Genomic DNA, 15,916 nt, shown 5'->3' with positions numbered 1-15,916 from the left:
ACTGGGTGTACTGATGACAGATAACAACCAATAAACCATGAATCAGACTCTAGCCCCATATGCCTAATGTGTTAACCCAGGGACCATCATTGCCTGCCCTCCACCAAACCAATGGCCATCTTGCAAATCGAGAGCATTAAAATGAAAGGATTGTTAAAACAGTAATTCTGCCTCCAAGGCTCCTTCTTGTTGAACCTGTTCTTTGTTGGTATGTCTTCCGTCAGTTGCTTCCCCAGAGACCTCCCAAGTGCAGCAAAATGACGTTAGAGAACAGTGGCTCAGCTGGGATTCTTTTCCCTTTAATCATATGTGAAGCATAAAGCAAGATGACTGGTGAATTTTTCTCAAAATCCCTACCAATCACCCACCTCTACCTTGGACTGATAGCTTCAGCTGATGGCAGGAAGATAAAATACACACAGCTACTAAGCTTGGATCTTTTTTTTCCTCTTCAATTAAAAAAAAAAAATCATAGACTTTATTTTTTAGAGCAGTTTTCGGTTTACAGAAAAATTGTGCGGAAAGTACAGGTAGTTCCAATCTAAACTTGGATCTTAGGGGCACCTGGCTGGTTCAATCAGTAGAGCATGCAACTCTTGATCTCGCGATTGTGAGTTTAAGCCCCAAGTTGGGCAGAGAGCCTACTTTATAAATAAGTAAATAAACAAACAAACAAACTTGGATCTTAAACCACAAAAGTTACCATTCTAGAGAAAAAGGATGCAGAATCTGTGACTCCCAGGTTTGTGGATTTCTGAAAAGCCACTGTACCCAGTGCTGTCCCTCACTGGACTGTAACAAGAGAGATTCCAAATCTAGAAAGACACCCCTCCGTGTTCGAGGAAGAAATCTAATGCATTGTTAAAACGCATTTCATATTTGTCAATGTACCTTTCCCTTCTGAGTTAGGACCACATGACTCCTATTAAATAGGGGGTATTTCAGGGCACCTGGCTGGCTCAGAGCATGCAACGCTTGATCTCAGGTTTGTGAGTTCGAGCCCCATGTTGAGTGTAGAGATTACTTAAAAATAAAATCTTTAAAAAAAAAACAAAACAGGGTGTCTGCCCTTCTCCATCCCACCCACCTCCATGTATCTATACTCTCCTGGGGAAATGACTTTTAAGAATGGAGTTTTCATGGGTATTCTCCCATACTGGGATATTTAAGCTGTTTGCTTCCTGTCTCTGTTTTTTCTTGCCATTACAATAATGTCAGGATGAAAATCTTTGCGCACGAAGCTTTTCCTTCATTTAAGATTCTTAAGATAAATTCTCAAAGCTTAAGCTTACTAGGTCAAAGTATATTAAGATTTTAAAGATGCTTCATACTTAATGTTCCTAATACTTTACAACAAAGGGGAAATTACTCCCTTTTTGTTTGGAATCTGTAAGATAATGTTTACTCAGGAGATCTGCCTTCTCATTGTCGTAGTGCTCAGTCCAAATCAAAAAGAGTTTGTTTATTGAGCGCTCATTGCCTGGTGGGTGGGTGGGAGAAGGTCGGGAGAGTCAACCAGATTGGCACTGATATCCACTGCAGATGATCTGTGGGCGGGCATGTCTCTGGTAATTAACCAAAGATGGGAGCATTATTCTTGGGGATGTAGGGAAAGTACCACAATTAACTCCCTAACCCAGCTCCCATCTCAGAAGGGAACAGCTTCTCCCCAAGAAGTTCCCAAGACCGTCAAGGTGCACGGCACCTGTGTTAGGTGCGGGCCTGACGGAGCCGGGACTTGATGTATCAACGAGATGCATCTCATCATAAAGCTATCTCAGCAGATCTCGTGTTCCAGCTGAGAGAGCCAATGGTTTGACCAGCATTTTGGCAGCTACTTCTGCTGCTGGGGAAACCCAAATGAATAGTAGTTACTCATGGTGTTTTCCTCTGGGGCCTGACTAAGCCTCTGTAACAGTGGTGGCTTAGTTCCGGATTGTGCCCTTAAACTGAGCACGAAGATCCGATCGTTTCACACCCCCCCCCACCCCATGTGGCCTATGATTCCACTCCGTCGTCGTGATCCCCGGCTCTGTTCATTTCTCCGCCTCAGCGCCTCTGTGGACGACCCAAGGCAGCTGGCTGTGAAGGGTCAGAGAAGGAACGCTTGCTCCAGAAAAACGCACCTCGCCAAATTTGGGGTGCGAGTCCAGGATGTTTCACAGCTTCCTGGCACCCATCCGTTTGACGAAGGCTTTTATTTTCAGGTGAGGCTACAGGGACCCCAAGGAGGTACAAGGTCTCGCCCAAGGTTACACAGAGGAGATCACTAAGTCCAGCTCAGCTCACCTGGTGCCCAATCTAAGACCTGTCGGCGAATACTGTGAAGTTCCCGCTGGACATTGAGCCCTCTGTTGAGAATTACGGAAAGTTAGGGTGCTTCCGACCAAGGCAGTAGAACTCCTGCTCATGAAAGGCAACTAAGATCGATTAGTAAGCGATACTCCTGCCGTGGATTCCTCTTTGGGAAGTAAAAGCTAATGCCATCCATTAAGTCGGCGGGCACTGATTGAGCGCCTAAGAGCATCTCCCCAAATCTCTAATCATTGGGAGGTTAATTATTTATTGAAAATTAGAACTCTTTGGAACCTCAGGCCTGAAGAGAGTTTTCAGTCTCGAGCCTCAAGTGGTTTCTGTGGCTGTGTTCAAGCGGTGGGAACCCCACCCTGGAACAATTACTGTGATGGTGCTCCGTATTTCCAGTGTAAATTCAGTGTCAAGGTAGGGAAGGCCGAGTAGATTCTGCGACGATCTCTGCTGTTCAGCAAAGCAGAAAAGTTCCCAGTCTGAGGGGAGTTCCCAAACTCAGTTGCTCACGACATACGTTTTGTAAGTAGTGAGAGGAGAAGCAGATTCCAGTTTCATCTCTCTGGGAAGAAGCAGGAAGCATTTATCTTCCCGCTTGGGTGCCGAAAGGCAGCTTTTTATCCCTGGAGGGGTCTGGTTGTGAAGGCTGGAGACTCGCCCTGAACCTGAGGTTCTCTGCCAGCTCTTGTGTGACCTCAGGCAAAGCTCTTCGCTTCCTTGAGCCTTGGTTTTCTCATCTGAAAAATGAGAATTTTCTCATCTCAGTTCTCTCTCACAGTGTCCTGATAATGTAGTTTTTTGTTGTTTGGTTGGTTGGTTTTTAATGTTTATTTATTTTTGAGAGAGAGAGAAGGAGACACGGAATCCGAAGCAGGCGCCAGGCTCCAACGGGTCAGCCCAGAGCCCTACGCCGGGATCGAACTCCCAAGCCGTGAGATCATGACCTGAGCCAAAGTCGGACGCTTAACCGACTGAGCCACCCAGGAGTCCCTGATAATGTAATTGCTAACATAAATGGCTCCTCCCCCTGGCTTTATAGTCTGTTCTTTCATTGTAGCAAATACTTTATTCTGCCTTGCATCTTACGAAATAGCTTCCTAATCGGTCTTAGTAAATGGTAACTCTGTAAGGGCAGGAACTCAGCCCTCCTTGTCTTTGTAGCCTGCAGAGCTGAGGGCAGCAATTTATACACACAGTGTGTCAGTCGGGGCTCGATCAGGAGGCACACGATAATTTGAATAGAGGGAGTGTAATATAAGGAATTGTTAAACTTTGATAGGTGTAACTATAAAGATGAAAAGGGAACCCCAAAGGGTACCCAAGGCTGAGGGAGAATACAGAACGAGGAACAGACTCGGAAGAGGTTCCTCTCCGTGGCTGTGGGGCTCAGCCTTTACTGGAGAGGCTGTGGTCATAACCCACTGAAAGGTGGAGTTTGCAGGTTTTCCTGGACCAGGGCTGGTCCACGGTCGCTAGGCACTGGGAAACAGCCCGCTGGGCACTGGTCAGATGACACTGTTGGGCAGGTGTGTAGAGGCGAGTGCCACAGCCAGTGCAAACCCTGGAACGCACGGTCCTACATGCAGAGGGCCAAGGTGAAGGCCAGGGCCGCAAGGTCACCAGGCAACTATGCACTCCCGGCGTGCAGCTGAGACAGAACGCCACCGAATGTCCCCACTGACGGACTCTGCACCAGGAGAAGATCCAACACCAGGAAAAGAAGCCCCCTTCCTCCTGCCGCGTCCCTCCAGTAAATGACGTAATGTCATAACTGCCGTAAAGAAGACGTGCTTCTAGGGTCCAGTGCGTTATCTCAGAGCAGAAACTAATGGGTTAATTCGCAGCTGAGGGGCAATAATGTGATAACTGGTATAATAGGTGATCCAAAATGTTTGGATTAAATTAGGAAAAGCCACACAATCTGTCAGTGCCTCCCTTAACCCCTGTTTATTTCCCCTTCCTTCAGTCCCATAAATTTTACCACCAATAAATGTCAAACCTCTCTAACTTCTTTTGTAATTTACTCTCTAGAAGCTCATTTCCCTCTGGGGTATTCCATTTTATTTTGTTTTCTTAATGAGGCACATGTCTTTCTTCTCTTGGCACACACTTAAAAGAGACTCCGGTAAAGAGAAGGGGTGGGGGAGGAGAGAGAGGAAGAGAGGGGGAGGGAAGGAGACTCATGAGAACAACCGGACACCCAGTATTTCACTTATTTATTTCTCCGCTCAAACTTGAACTTGTTTCCATACAATCTCTTTCATTTCAAAGCCATCCACCTGTCCTTCCTGAACACTCTTGAGTGTCCCCAGGCACTTGACCTCAAGTGGCAGTGGAAGGAGCCAGAGCTGATCCGAGAACCGGTCCTTCTCTCCCTTTAAGGAAGAGGCGGTGGCCACCTCAGGTCGGACTGGACAGTCAGTCTCCTTGGACAAATCCGAAACGTCCAGTCCCCGACCATTTTGGAAGAAAATAGACGACAGAGCAAACATCAGACTTGGAGGATAAATACCAGCACAGATATTATTGGAAAGCATTTGGAAAAGGCTAATAGTTTCAAGTCACGAATCAACCAAGGAGAGTGTAGCATGGAAAGAAAGGGTCCTGCAGAGGCTGTCCTGTGGGAGATCATGTTATTAATAGGCACCAATTTGTGTCACATGTCAAGTCAGTGTTCTTAGGCACGCTGTTCTGCCAAGATATTTCATTGTCTTCTGAAGAATCAGATTTAATCAGCGGCCACAGTTGATTTCCCTGGCAGCAATTAGCCAAACAGTGAGGTGGGGATACAGCTAAAGCTAAGATGTCTTCCAAGGATGAAGTGGTTTTGCAAACTTAGTCTGTCTACCAGCCTTCAGCAGGGCTGGGAAGAGCATCCCTTTAGGCTAGAAAAAATGAGAAGGGAGAAAAGTAGAGCTTCATCGTTCCACCAGAATTTATATCCAGATATGTAGCTGTCTTACGTATTTCATTGCAAGTGATGGACATTCTGGGCCATTGGAACCTAAAGCAGACGATCAGGGAACCCTCGCCGATTCTCCGCAAGCTCTCCCTTCTTACTCCTACGTGTCCCAAAGAAATCGTGTTCTTAAATAAACAAAAGTAATACATGGGTTTATTCCTGGGTGATGAGATTGTGGACAATCTCTATTTTCTTCTTTTGGTTTATCTGTTTGTTTGTTTTCTGCCATGGGCATGTGTTGTTTGTGAAGGTAAACATATATAACATTTTTCATGAAAATGAAACAAAACAAAACACATTTGTCTTCCCTAAATCTTGGGCTCTGTTGCCATTTGTGGTCTTCTATCTAGCCAGACCCTTTGTAGCCTCTTCACGCCCCCTGTTCAGATTCACTGCCAAAAAAAACTCAGCAGTCTTCATTTTTGGAAGAGATTTATTTCTTCACTCTTGGACTTCTAAAAACAGACCACTTTTTCTTCTACTCCTCGCCAGGCGGTGATTGATGCTACACCTGCCTCTGATGTGACAAAATGTAAGCGACGAATAAAAAGCCTTTCATGAGTCTTGCACATGCCAAGGCCGGCAGAAAGCCCCAGCCAGGAGCACTGAGCCATGTGAAGATACTCCGTGGGGTGTTATTCTGCCTCGGGCACAGTCACGCCAACCATAGGCGCCTGGAGATACTAACTTTTGATATGTTGCTCTGCCCTTTCAGATTTTTGACAATGAGGCCAAAGACCTAGAGAGAGAAGTTTGCTTTATTGATATTGCCTGCGATGAAATTCCAGAACGTTACTACAAAGAATCTGAGGTAAGCAGTAAATGTGGGATGATATATAGAAGAGATTCATTCATTCGTTCATTCGTTCGTTCATTCATTCATTCAACAGATAGTTATTAAGTAAGTCCTAAACCGGGAGACTTTCATCCATCTCTGTGTTGATTCAATTTGGCCTCACATCTTGCTGGATTATTTGATACGAGTCTCAAAATTAAGTTCCTACTCCTCAGGGCCCTGGCCGCCACCCCATTTCAGTTTAGTTTTCCTGTCTCCCCAGCTCTGCCATCATTCCAGGTAGCAAAATATCCCTTAGGCCAAACCATCCAACATACCGGCCTCCAAAAAAACAGCAGTCACCTGTGACTTCCTGTTTTGCCAGGCCCTGCACAACCCGTCTCCCCATCTGCATGCTCTGTGACGGCAGGGGCTGGGTTTTATTTGTATCTTTGGGGTGTAACACAAAGAAAATGCTCTCTCCATCCTCTGAGCGAATACTGAAACTGGAAACAGCTCATCTTGACACAGAACTTTTCTCTCAAAACAGGAAGTGCCTTCGTGAGGGCTTCTCTTTTTTTCCATTCTTGATGGAGAGTAAATCTAAGAGCATGTCTTTTTCTACAGCTTCCACCCTACTAGAATCCGTCGTGTGCCTCAGTCCATCCAACCTTATGATTTTACTGTTGGTGCGAGTTGCCATTTATATCCCGTTCGTATTTTATTAATGGCTGCTGGCGGAACTTGGGTGACCCCCCCTTGTAAATAACATCCCAGCCCTGCGCTGACAGCAGATGCAGGGCTATTTCTGTTGTTTAGCAACAGGCAGCCAATCACAATATGTTTGGACTCAGGGCCCCAGGCTCGTCCTTGAGCCGTAACACATGGACCTTGAGACTCTTCCCTCAGATTCATTAAGGCTGATTTAAGACATAATAAATAAACCTGTTAAAAATGAATTCCACTGTTCTACCGACTGGGCTCCCAGTATGGTTTTGGATTTTTTTTTTTTTTTTTTTTTGCCTCCACATTTTGGAATCTTAACCTGCCCTTAGCAAATGCTTAGCTGTTTGATTGCGGGCGTGAGAGCTCTAGGGCTGATGTCCCTTCTTCAAACGATGGGGAGAGGCTGATGTGAATTACTCTCGGTTGGCCTCCAAGGCTGAGCTTTGTAGCGTCATCCACTGACACCAACACTGTGCAGCCAACCACCCTCATGAATTTTCAGAAAAACAGAGTGAAATGCGCTCTGCGTCACTGGGCCCGCGGAGGAGGAGGAGAGACATGGCCTCTCCTTGTCTCATCGTACAGAGGATGTTCTACGGTTTCATATCAAGTCCCCCAGTACGTACGGGGCTTCGGGGACGCATTAGAGCACCACGCAGCACAACGGGGGAAGCTGTGTCCCGTCACTTCCGTGGCTCCTTCGGCCTGGGTGGGGGGGCTCCCGTCTCCCTCTTCGCGAGCTCAGGCCTTCCAGGAAGGCAGAAGACTGAATTAATTTCAGCTCTGCCTCTTAGATTGCTTTGATGTGATCCTGCCTGGGACTCACGGGGATCCCTCTTGATTTGGTGGAAAGTCTTAGGATAAATATGGAAAATGCTAATGACGAAATCAACAAGTCTCATTGCCAGTCAGCGGGTACCCGATTCATCTCCTTGTGCTTTGTGCTCTCAAGAACCGTCCCTGGAAAGCTTCTTTTCATTTACACAGACATTCAAGGAGCTTTTTTCTTCATTCTCCACGGTCATTCATTTCTCTTGGTCACAAAGTATTCTTTTCTGGATGCGGTTGGCCAGGGAAGCGACACTTAGATTTTCTTCAAGTGCAACGGAACGCCTTTGCAGAAATTAAAGCCATGCATCATGTGATCTGATCTGTGCTTTTAAAAGATTGCTCTGGGGGCCCCTGGGCGGCTCAGTTAGTCAAGCATCAGACTCTTAATTTCAGTTCAGGTCATGATCTCGTGGTTCGTGAGATTGAGCCCTGTGTTGGGCTGGACGCTGACAGCATGGAGACTCCTTGGGATTTTCTCCCTCCCTCTCTCTCTCTGCCCCTCCCCTGCTCGTGTGTGCTGTCTCAAAAATAAAGAAAGAAACATTGTAAAAAATTATGAAAGATTTCTCGGGATGGAAAATGGACTGGAGAGAAGCACAGCAGAAGTCAGGAAACCACTGAGGCCATTGGAGTTATCTGCATTATTGGTTTTTCACCTTATGGGGTGGTTTGAACTAGTGTGGTTGGAAACAGATGGTTTTGGGGGCGATTTTGAAGGTAGAATTGACCGGGATCGGTCATGCACTGGATGTGAAGATGAGAGAAAAGCAGGTGTCAGGATGACCTTAAGGTTTAATGGATCGGACAACAAGTTGACAGGGTTGAAGAGTGGATTTCTGAGAAAGATAGATGGATTTTGCGATGCCAGCGAGACATCCAAAGCACAGAGAAATGAGTCTAGAGCGTAGACTAGAGAAATCTGGGCTGGTGACAGATGCGGGAATATTTGGAAAATCCTGGGGATGAATGAGAGGGAAAAAGCATAAAGTATAAGCAGGAAATGAGTTTGAGTACCAGCATTGAGGGAGGGGGCTGCATTTGGAGATCAGGAAGAAGATGGCGAGGCCCCAGGAATCTAAAGAACCGGGCAGAAAGTTGGAAGGAAGACACGGAGAGTGCATGAAGGAATAGAAGTTTCAGGAGGAAGCGAGTGACCCGTTGCACTGAGCGCTGCCGGGAGGTCCGATAGGATAAGAATGGAATACTGTCCCATAGAACGGTGGCTGTCAGCTGGGGGAGTTCACCCCACAAGGATGCTTCCAGTATCTGGAGACATTTTTGATTGTCCCAACTTGGGGACGCTACCAGCAGCTGATGGGTGGAGGACAAAGATGCTGCTAAAGATACCATAATGGACAGGACAGTGCCCCCTGCCCCCAACAGGGAATTACCTGGCCCCAAATGTCACTCGTGCCGAGGCTAGTGACACCCTAGGGAAACCCTGCCCTAGAGGAAGTGGTCACTGGAGATGAACGGAACTTGGGATCCAGCTCTCCCACCCTGCCACTCTGGCTCCCACGCAGAGCCAGCCCTGCCTGTCCCGGAGTCTCAGGATTTCTTAGCGGCTGTGGAAGAAAGGGGCTCCGGAGCGCTCAGCCCTGCACGCTTTCCATCAGGTACCCCTTCCCGGAGGATCCCTGGCCCACACTGCAGGTGGAATTCTTCCTCACTTGCCCTAGCAGTTAGACCACAAAAGGAAGAGGCGTAATCGGGAGCCCCCGACAAAATCTTAGGGAAAGTATGCTCCGTGGGACTCCCTCGTGACCCCAACCCCACATCATTCCGCTTCCAGGCTCCAGACCGCATAGGAACCCACCTGAAGGGAGAGAAGGGAGTGTCCTAGGCTCATTTGGTTGTGTGTCATCAGCCAGGGGCTGGGAACAAGGGAAGGAGCCGATTCGGAAGGCAAACCACTTCCAAATAAGTTTCCCCTGGGCACCCTAAATAATTCACATCCTCCTCCCCACCGCAAGAGCTTTCTTCTAAAATGACTGACCTTGTCATGCTCTGCTTCAGACCCCCTCACTGGCTGGGAGGAAGCCCCGTGCCTTAGCAGGGCCCTCCGCCCTCTCCACTCCCCGGTGCTCCCCACCTCTGCGCCACTCAGCTGGCGAACTTCTCCACTGGGGCCTTTCCTGGGCACCCCACCCCACCCGCGAAAGCAAGAGCCGTCTTCTCCCATCACCGTACCTGCCCAGCTAGTCCACGGCCAGCACGTGGCAGACGGTTGTTGAATGAATAAGTGAAAGCCGGGGCAGCCGAGTTGGCTCTGTCAGCATCATAAATAGGAGCACGTTTTCCACGGAGAAAGCTCAGGCGCTCGTGGGCCGACTGCGTTCTGCGATTTTTGATGCTTATGCATTCAGACCAGGGCTATGTGGGTCACCCGTCTCCTCCCAGCTCCGGTCACACGCACCACTGTCCAGGCCGAGGCAGCGGCCTGAAGCGTTTGCTTTCCTCCTCCCGTTTCTCCCCGGAAACCTCCGAGCCACACGAGAGGCGAGAGTGCCTCCCTTCGTTAAGGTGACTGGAGCTGGGAATTTTCCACTGGGTGCCCTCCGCCTGGCGGAGCCTTGTGCCACCACTCACCAGAGATTGAGAAGGACGCTCTGGAGACTCGGATCAGGTGACAACACGGTGCTCTCCTTATTCTCGTTTTGCAGTGCTGCTGTCTCCTCGCCACACCAAGGGCCTGAGCTTCAACCCCCAAGAGCCTCTTAGCCTCAGGTTTTGTTCTCATGACCATTGCAAGACTCTGCAAACAAAACAAAACAAAACAAAACAGCGCGATTTCCCAGAAACGGGGAGCACCTCCATTCACCTCAGCACAGCCCCACCAAGGGCCCGCCCCCATCAGTCATAAAGCTCTTTGCATCAAGTCACATTAGCACCCCCCAAAGCAGGAGAGGGGAAGTGAAACCAAAATCCGAACAGGTTGTGCTTGTCAGGCACTTGATATGTGGGCTCTTTCCCCTGCCAAGATTTCCATCCCAACCCTCTCATGCTCTGCCAAGGCTTCAAGGTGAAGATCCCAGCCCAGGAATGAGGAACTCCGTACAATATGTCAGAAGCGTGCCTGCAGAGGACACAGGCCGGGAGCCCGGGCCTGCAAAGCTGAGTTGGCAGTTTGGGGGCGCAGGAACACATCTCAACACCCAGCCTACGGGACTGGTCCGGCCCGGCCAATTCCCAGAGTCGAGCTTAGAGAGCTCTAGCTCGGAGGCCGTTGGTGTTGGCTTAAGGTAGAGTCCGCACTCTGTGTCCTTGATTGACCAGAGACGGTGATGTCTGTGTTGGCCTCCAGGGTGCTGCCCCCCCACAGCTCTCCACCAGGGACACAAATGTTGAGGGGGGGGGTGGCATATGGGCATATGCTTCTAAATGTTCAGACATGCCTTGCGTAGAAAGGAGCAGGGAACGTAATTACCTGCCAGAGCTAAGTTTATACATAGAGGACTTTTTTGTGCTTTGTTTTTATTTGTTGTTGTTGTTTTTTTTAATCTTCATTGATTTATGTAAAGCAAAGAGGGGAGCCTCATTGTCCCACACAGAGGGGCAATATTTCCTGTCAGGGGACATCTGCCACTGTCTGGAGATATTTTTGATTGTCACCACTTGCAGGGGATAGGGTCCTTATGGCGTCTAGTGGGTGGAAAGGCCGGATACGCTGCTAAACGTCCTACAAATGCACAGGACGTCCCCAAACACCGGGAGTGGCTAAGTCGAGAAACCGTGTTGTAGACCAATCCAAGGAAAGGAAATTTAGTAAAAGCAGTAGTAGCAAGACTCTTTCTTTCTTCCTTTCTTTCTTTCTTTCTTTCTTTCTTTCTTTCTTTCTTTCTCTCTCTCTCTCTCTCTCTCTCTCTCTCTTTCTTTCTTAAGTAGGCTCCACACCCAGCACAGAGACCAACACAGAGCTTGAATTCATGACCCTGAGATCAAGACCTGAGCTGAGATCAAGAGTCAGACACCTAGGGTCGCCTGGGTGGCTCAATTGGTTAAGCGTCCGACTTCGGCTCAGGTCATGATCTCACGGTTCATGGGTTCGTTGGGCTCTGTGCTGACAGCTCGGAGCCTGGAGTCTGCTTCGGATCCTGTGTCTCCCTCTCTCTCTCTCTCTCTCTCTCTCTCTCTCTGTCTGCCCCTCCCCCACTCACGCTCTGTCTCTCCCTCTCAAAAATAAATAAACATTAAAAAAAAAGAGTTAGAAACTTAAACTTAGCCAGCTGAGCCACCCAGGTGCTCCTGGTAGCAAGACTCCTTAGTGAATTTTTTTAGTTTGCATTCACTAAGGGCCTACTGTGTGCCAGGCTCTGTGCTGGGCACTGAGGCTACAGAGGCCATGATTGTGTCTAGTCTCTGCCTTTGAACTGGATCTTTTTTTTTTTTTAATGACAGAAATTCTGGGGCGCCTGGGTGGCTCGGTCGGTTGAGCGTCTGACTTCGGCTCAGGTCGTGATCTCACAATTCATGAGTTCCAGGCTCACGTTGGGTTCTTTGCTGACAGCTCGGAGCCTGGAGCCCACTTTAGAGCCTGTGACTCCCTCTCTCTCTGCCCCTCCCCTGCTAATGCTCTGTCTCTGTCTCTCAAAAAATAAATAAGCGTTAAAATTTTTTTTTAAATAGAAAAACAATTTTTTTAATGACAGAAATTCCTCTTTCCCTTTATTTACAGGGATGTAAAAGAAGTCCCCATCTTACCAGTGATAAAGAGAGCATAATAATTAAAAAAATTTTTTTTAATTTTGAGAGAGAGAGAGCACGAGCAGAGGACGAGCAGAGAGAGAGGAGAGAGCAAGAATCTGGGGCGGGAGCCAGTGGGGAGCCTGATGGGGGCTTGAAACCTCAAATCGTGAGATCATGACCTAAGCTGAAGTTGGACACTTAACTGACTAAGCCACCCAGGTGCCACTAGAGCATAATAGTTTTTTTTTTTAATTTTTTTAAAACTGTTTATTTATTTTTGAGAGAGACAGAGTGCGAGTGGGAGAGGGGCAGAGAGAGAGAGAGGGAGACACAGAATCCGAAGCAGGCTCCAGGCTCCGAGCTGTCAGTGCAGAGCCCGACGCGGGGCTCAAACCCACGAACTACAAAATCATGACCTGAGCTGCAGTTGGACGCTTAACCGACTGAGCCACCCAGGCGCCCCTAGAGCATAATAATTTTAATGGAGAAATTTACAATGTTTGGAACTCGGGCGCTGGGAAGGGCACATGTGAGTGATGCTGCCCAAAAGCATGGACTCCTGAAGTGGTGTAATAGAATTAGGACAGTACCAGGGAGGTTTTAGGCAGAATTTGAGAGCATTTCCCTTGAGCTGGATGCCTAAGGGGACTCCTTTGAACTCAGCCTGTAAGCCCCTGGATTCTAGAATCTTCTTGGACCGGTAGCCCGTTCATTGGTCACACCGATCTAAACACCCGTTGAATTCTCTCTTAAGGGAAAAGAACAGAACAAAGAGAGAAACATCTAACTCTTCCAATAACCGCCCAGGGTGAGAGATTAAATGCTGTTTGCTAAGTTCCGACGGGCCGCGGAAAGGGAACCGAGAGACCAAATGAGTAAATATTGTCACGCTTCGCTCTACCCTTCCGTACAAAGTGCTTCGTCCGAACTGCTCGGCTCCCTCAGATTAAAATCTTCTCATTTTGGTCCTCATGTTGGCGATTTAGGGTGGTAAAAATTTTCACTTGTCTCCAAATGGCCAGGCTTAACACAGCTGCCTCACACCGGGTACGTGACGTCATCTTCCCCCCCCTTTCCCTCCGTCTGTCTGTTTCTGAGAGTAACGCAACTGTTTTGTGATGGCTTCCAACTCACTGGGGCCAGGGGCTTCTGGGTAGTTGGACTGACCGTATCGTGGAGAGGAGAGGACACCCTCTTCCACCAAAGTGCTCCCTGGTGACCAGACGCTAACATCAGCTGCCGGGTCACAGGACCCGGAGCCCTCCTCAGTGGCAGGGTCTCCATGAGGGCAGTGCTTTAGAGAGGAAAGGACTTGGAGCGGGGGGTGGGGGGGGGAGGAGTTCTGGAAGCGGCCAGAGCAGCAGATATAAAGGGAAAAAGTGGGACACCCTCACTTTTAAGAAGCCTGTAATCCAGGTGTCACAACATAAAAGGCTAAGTAAGGAACAGCAGGAGGCAGCGGACCAGGAGGCTTCGCAGCTGAGGTTTACTCCCCTGAAACTCTGTTCTGTCATCACTACAGGATTTCAAGGAGGGGGCAGCTCTCTAAACAGAAGCGATCAAGACAGGCTTTAGAGGAATGGTGGGATCTGAGCGGGACCTTTCAAAAATGATGTTCTTTCCTCTTTGTTCACAAAGTAAGATGTGGTCCTTGTAAACGACAACGACAGCCACCACCAACAAGAGCAAAAAAACCGGCATAGGAATATATGACATCGAAAAGACAAATGTCCTGCGATGTGTCATCCCAGAGATAGGTGTAGTTACAGTCGGTGTTTCTGATGTGTATACTTAACCATAATGCATAAGTGACGTTATTGTATGAAAATAAGCCCACCCTGTGCAACGACACCACACTGTACTGTTTGCAACGTGTACGTTTTCACGAACCATATGAGCTTGCCGCCTGTTTGTGGCAGCGCACGTGTCCCTGGCAGGTTTTGTAAGGGCTGTATGACGTGCCAGTGTGTGGTTCCTCCGTTCTCGTGCCATTCGTCGTTTGCTGGACATTTGAGAGGGCTTTCCATTCTCTTGCGGGGATAGTACTCTAGGAAGCATCTCACGTGCTATCTTTTCCGTGTTGTTCTAATAATGTTGCCGCAGATTATGGGGCACCTGGGTGGCTTGCTCAGTCAGTGGAGCGTCTGACTCTTGATTTCGGCTCAGGTCACGATCCCAGGGTCGTGGAATCGAGCCCTGCATTGGGCTCTGCCCTAGGCACAGAGCCTGCTTAAGATTCTCTCTTTCCCTCTGCCCCGCTCTCCCACTTGGCTTTCTCTCTCTCTCTTTCTCTCTCTCACTCTCAAATAAAAAAAATAGAAGGGTGCCTGGGTGGCTCAGTCAGGTAAGCGTCCCGACTTCAGCTCAGGTCATGATCTCATGGTTCGTGAGTTTGAGACCTACATCAGCCCAGAGCCTGGAGCCTGCTTCAGATTCTGTGTCTCCCTGTCTCTCTCTGCCCCTCCCCCACTCAAGCTCTGTGTCTCTGTCTCTCGAAGATACATAAACATTAAAAAATATTTTTAAAAATTACCTTCTGATCCACACGTGTGTGGGAGCAAACTGAATTTTGAAGATGAGTAAGGTTGAAGAGCAGTGTATTGAGGGCAGAGGCAGTAATAATCCCCGTGCCTATTCAGGGGTCAGTGAATAACTGACTGAGTCAGAAGGGAAGAAGAGCCTTGAATGCCAAGCTGAGGAATTTGGATTTTATTCTGCAAGTAGCAGAGGGCCTTCACAGCAGGGGTCACCAGCCACCATGCAGCAGGACTCCATTTGTGACCTCTCCTGAGAGTCTAACTCCTCCAGGGGATGGTGAGGCCGGGCTTCTGGATGCCAACGGGTTGGTGATTCTCCACCAGCCTGTTTCTCTCCGTCCGCCATCCCTTTCATGAACAAGTGGGCTTCAGCCGTTTCAACAGCAATATTTTGTTAATGAACAGGAACTTTTTAGAAGTGAAAAGGCATTAAACAGCAGTCCAGCCCTCAGCAACCCTGGCTACCACATTTTTAGACTAATAATCAGGAGCTCACTTCCCTAGGAACAAATAGGTAATCTCTTTGGGATCTCATTTCTTCCAAACAAAAGAAAGCTAGGTCACCAAGTCTTGACAAAGTACCGTACCTCGTGCTGATTCTTAAAAGCACCTCTGTTCTTTTGGCCTGATTATGTGGAGCTAACTACTGCACTGTTTTAAGCAAAGCCAATTTTACTAGGAAAACAGTAGTGCCCAACTCCAGCCTCGAGAAAAGGTTTTCATTTTTTAATTTTTCAAAGGAAAAAAAAAATTTTTAACTGCTACAGCAATTTGCACGAACGAGGTTCCCCAGAGCTCAGGGCTCAGAGGATCAAATCTTACCAATTGGATCAGGTAGTGAAAGGCCAGACCAAGTAGGTCAAACAAAATTGAGGCAAATGAATTCCCAAATAACAGTTCGGAACCAGAGATTCTAAGCCTCTGCCGGGAGTGGAGTTGCTGATTGTGGCATTGGATCACCGACTGAATAGAAAAAGTCCTTGGGGCTCGGATGCCTGGGTGGCTCAGTCGGATAAGCCTCCGACTCTTGATCTCAGCTCAGGTCTTGATCTCAGGGCCTTGGAGTTCAAGCCCCTCATGGGGCTCCAAGCT

General features: G+C 48.3%; 1 protein-coding gene across 12 annotated transcripts in view; it reads left to right on the top strand.

Moving 5' to 3' along the window:
* PITPNC1 (phosphatidylinositol transfer protein cytoplasmic 1) overlaps positions 1-15,916 on the top strand; it is a 268,903-nt gene that overhangs the window by 213,211 nt on the left and 39,776 nt on the right. For all 12 annotated transcript variants that reach the window (XM_042967495.1, XM_042967499.1, XM_042967497.1 and 9 more), the window contains one exon: positions 5,985-6,080. In XM_042967495.1, the coding sequence (XP_042823429.1) occupies positions 5,985-6,080 (96 nt within the window). The remainder of the gene's footprint in view (positions 1-5,984; positions 6,081-15,916) is intronic.

This window comes from Panthera tigris, chromosome E1 (assembly GCF_018350195.1).
Source record: "Panthera tigris isolate Pti1 chromosome E1, P.tigris_Pti1_mat1.1, whole genome shotgun sequence".
Taxonomy (NCBI): Eukaryota; Metazoa; Chordata; class Mammalia; order Carnivora; family Felidae; genus Panthera; species Panthera tigris.
This window is presented reverse-complemented; position numbering and strand designations above follow the sequence as displayed.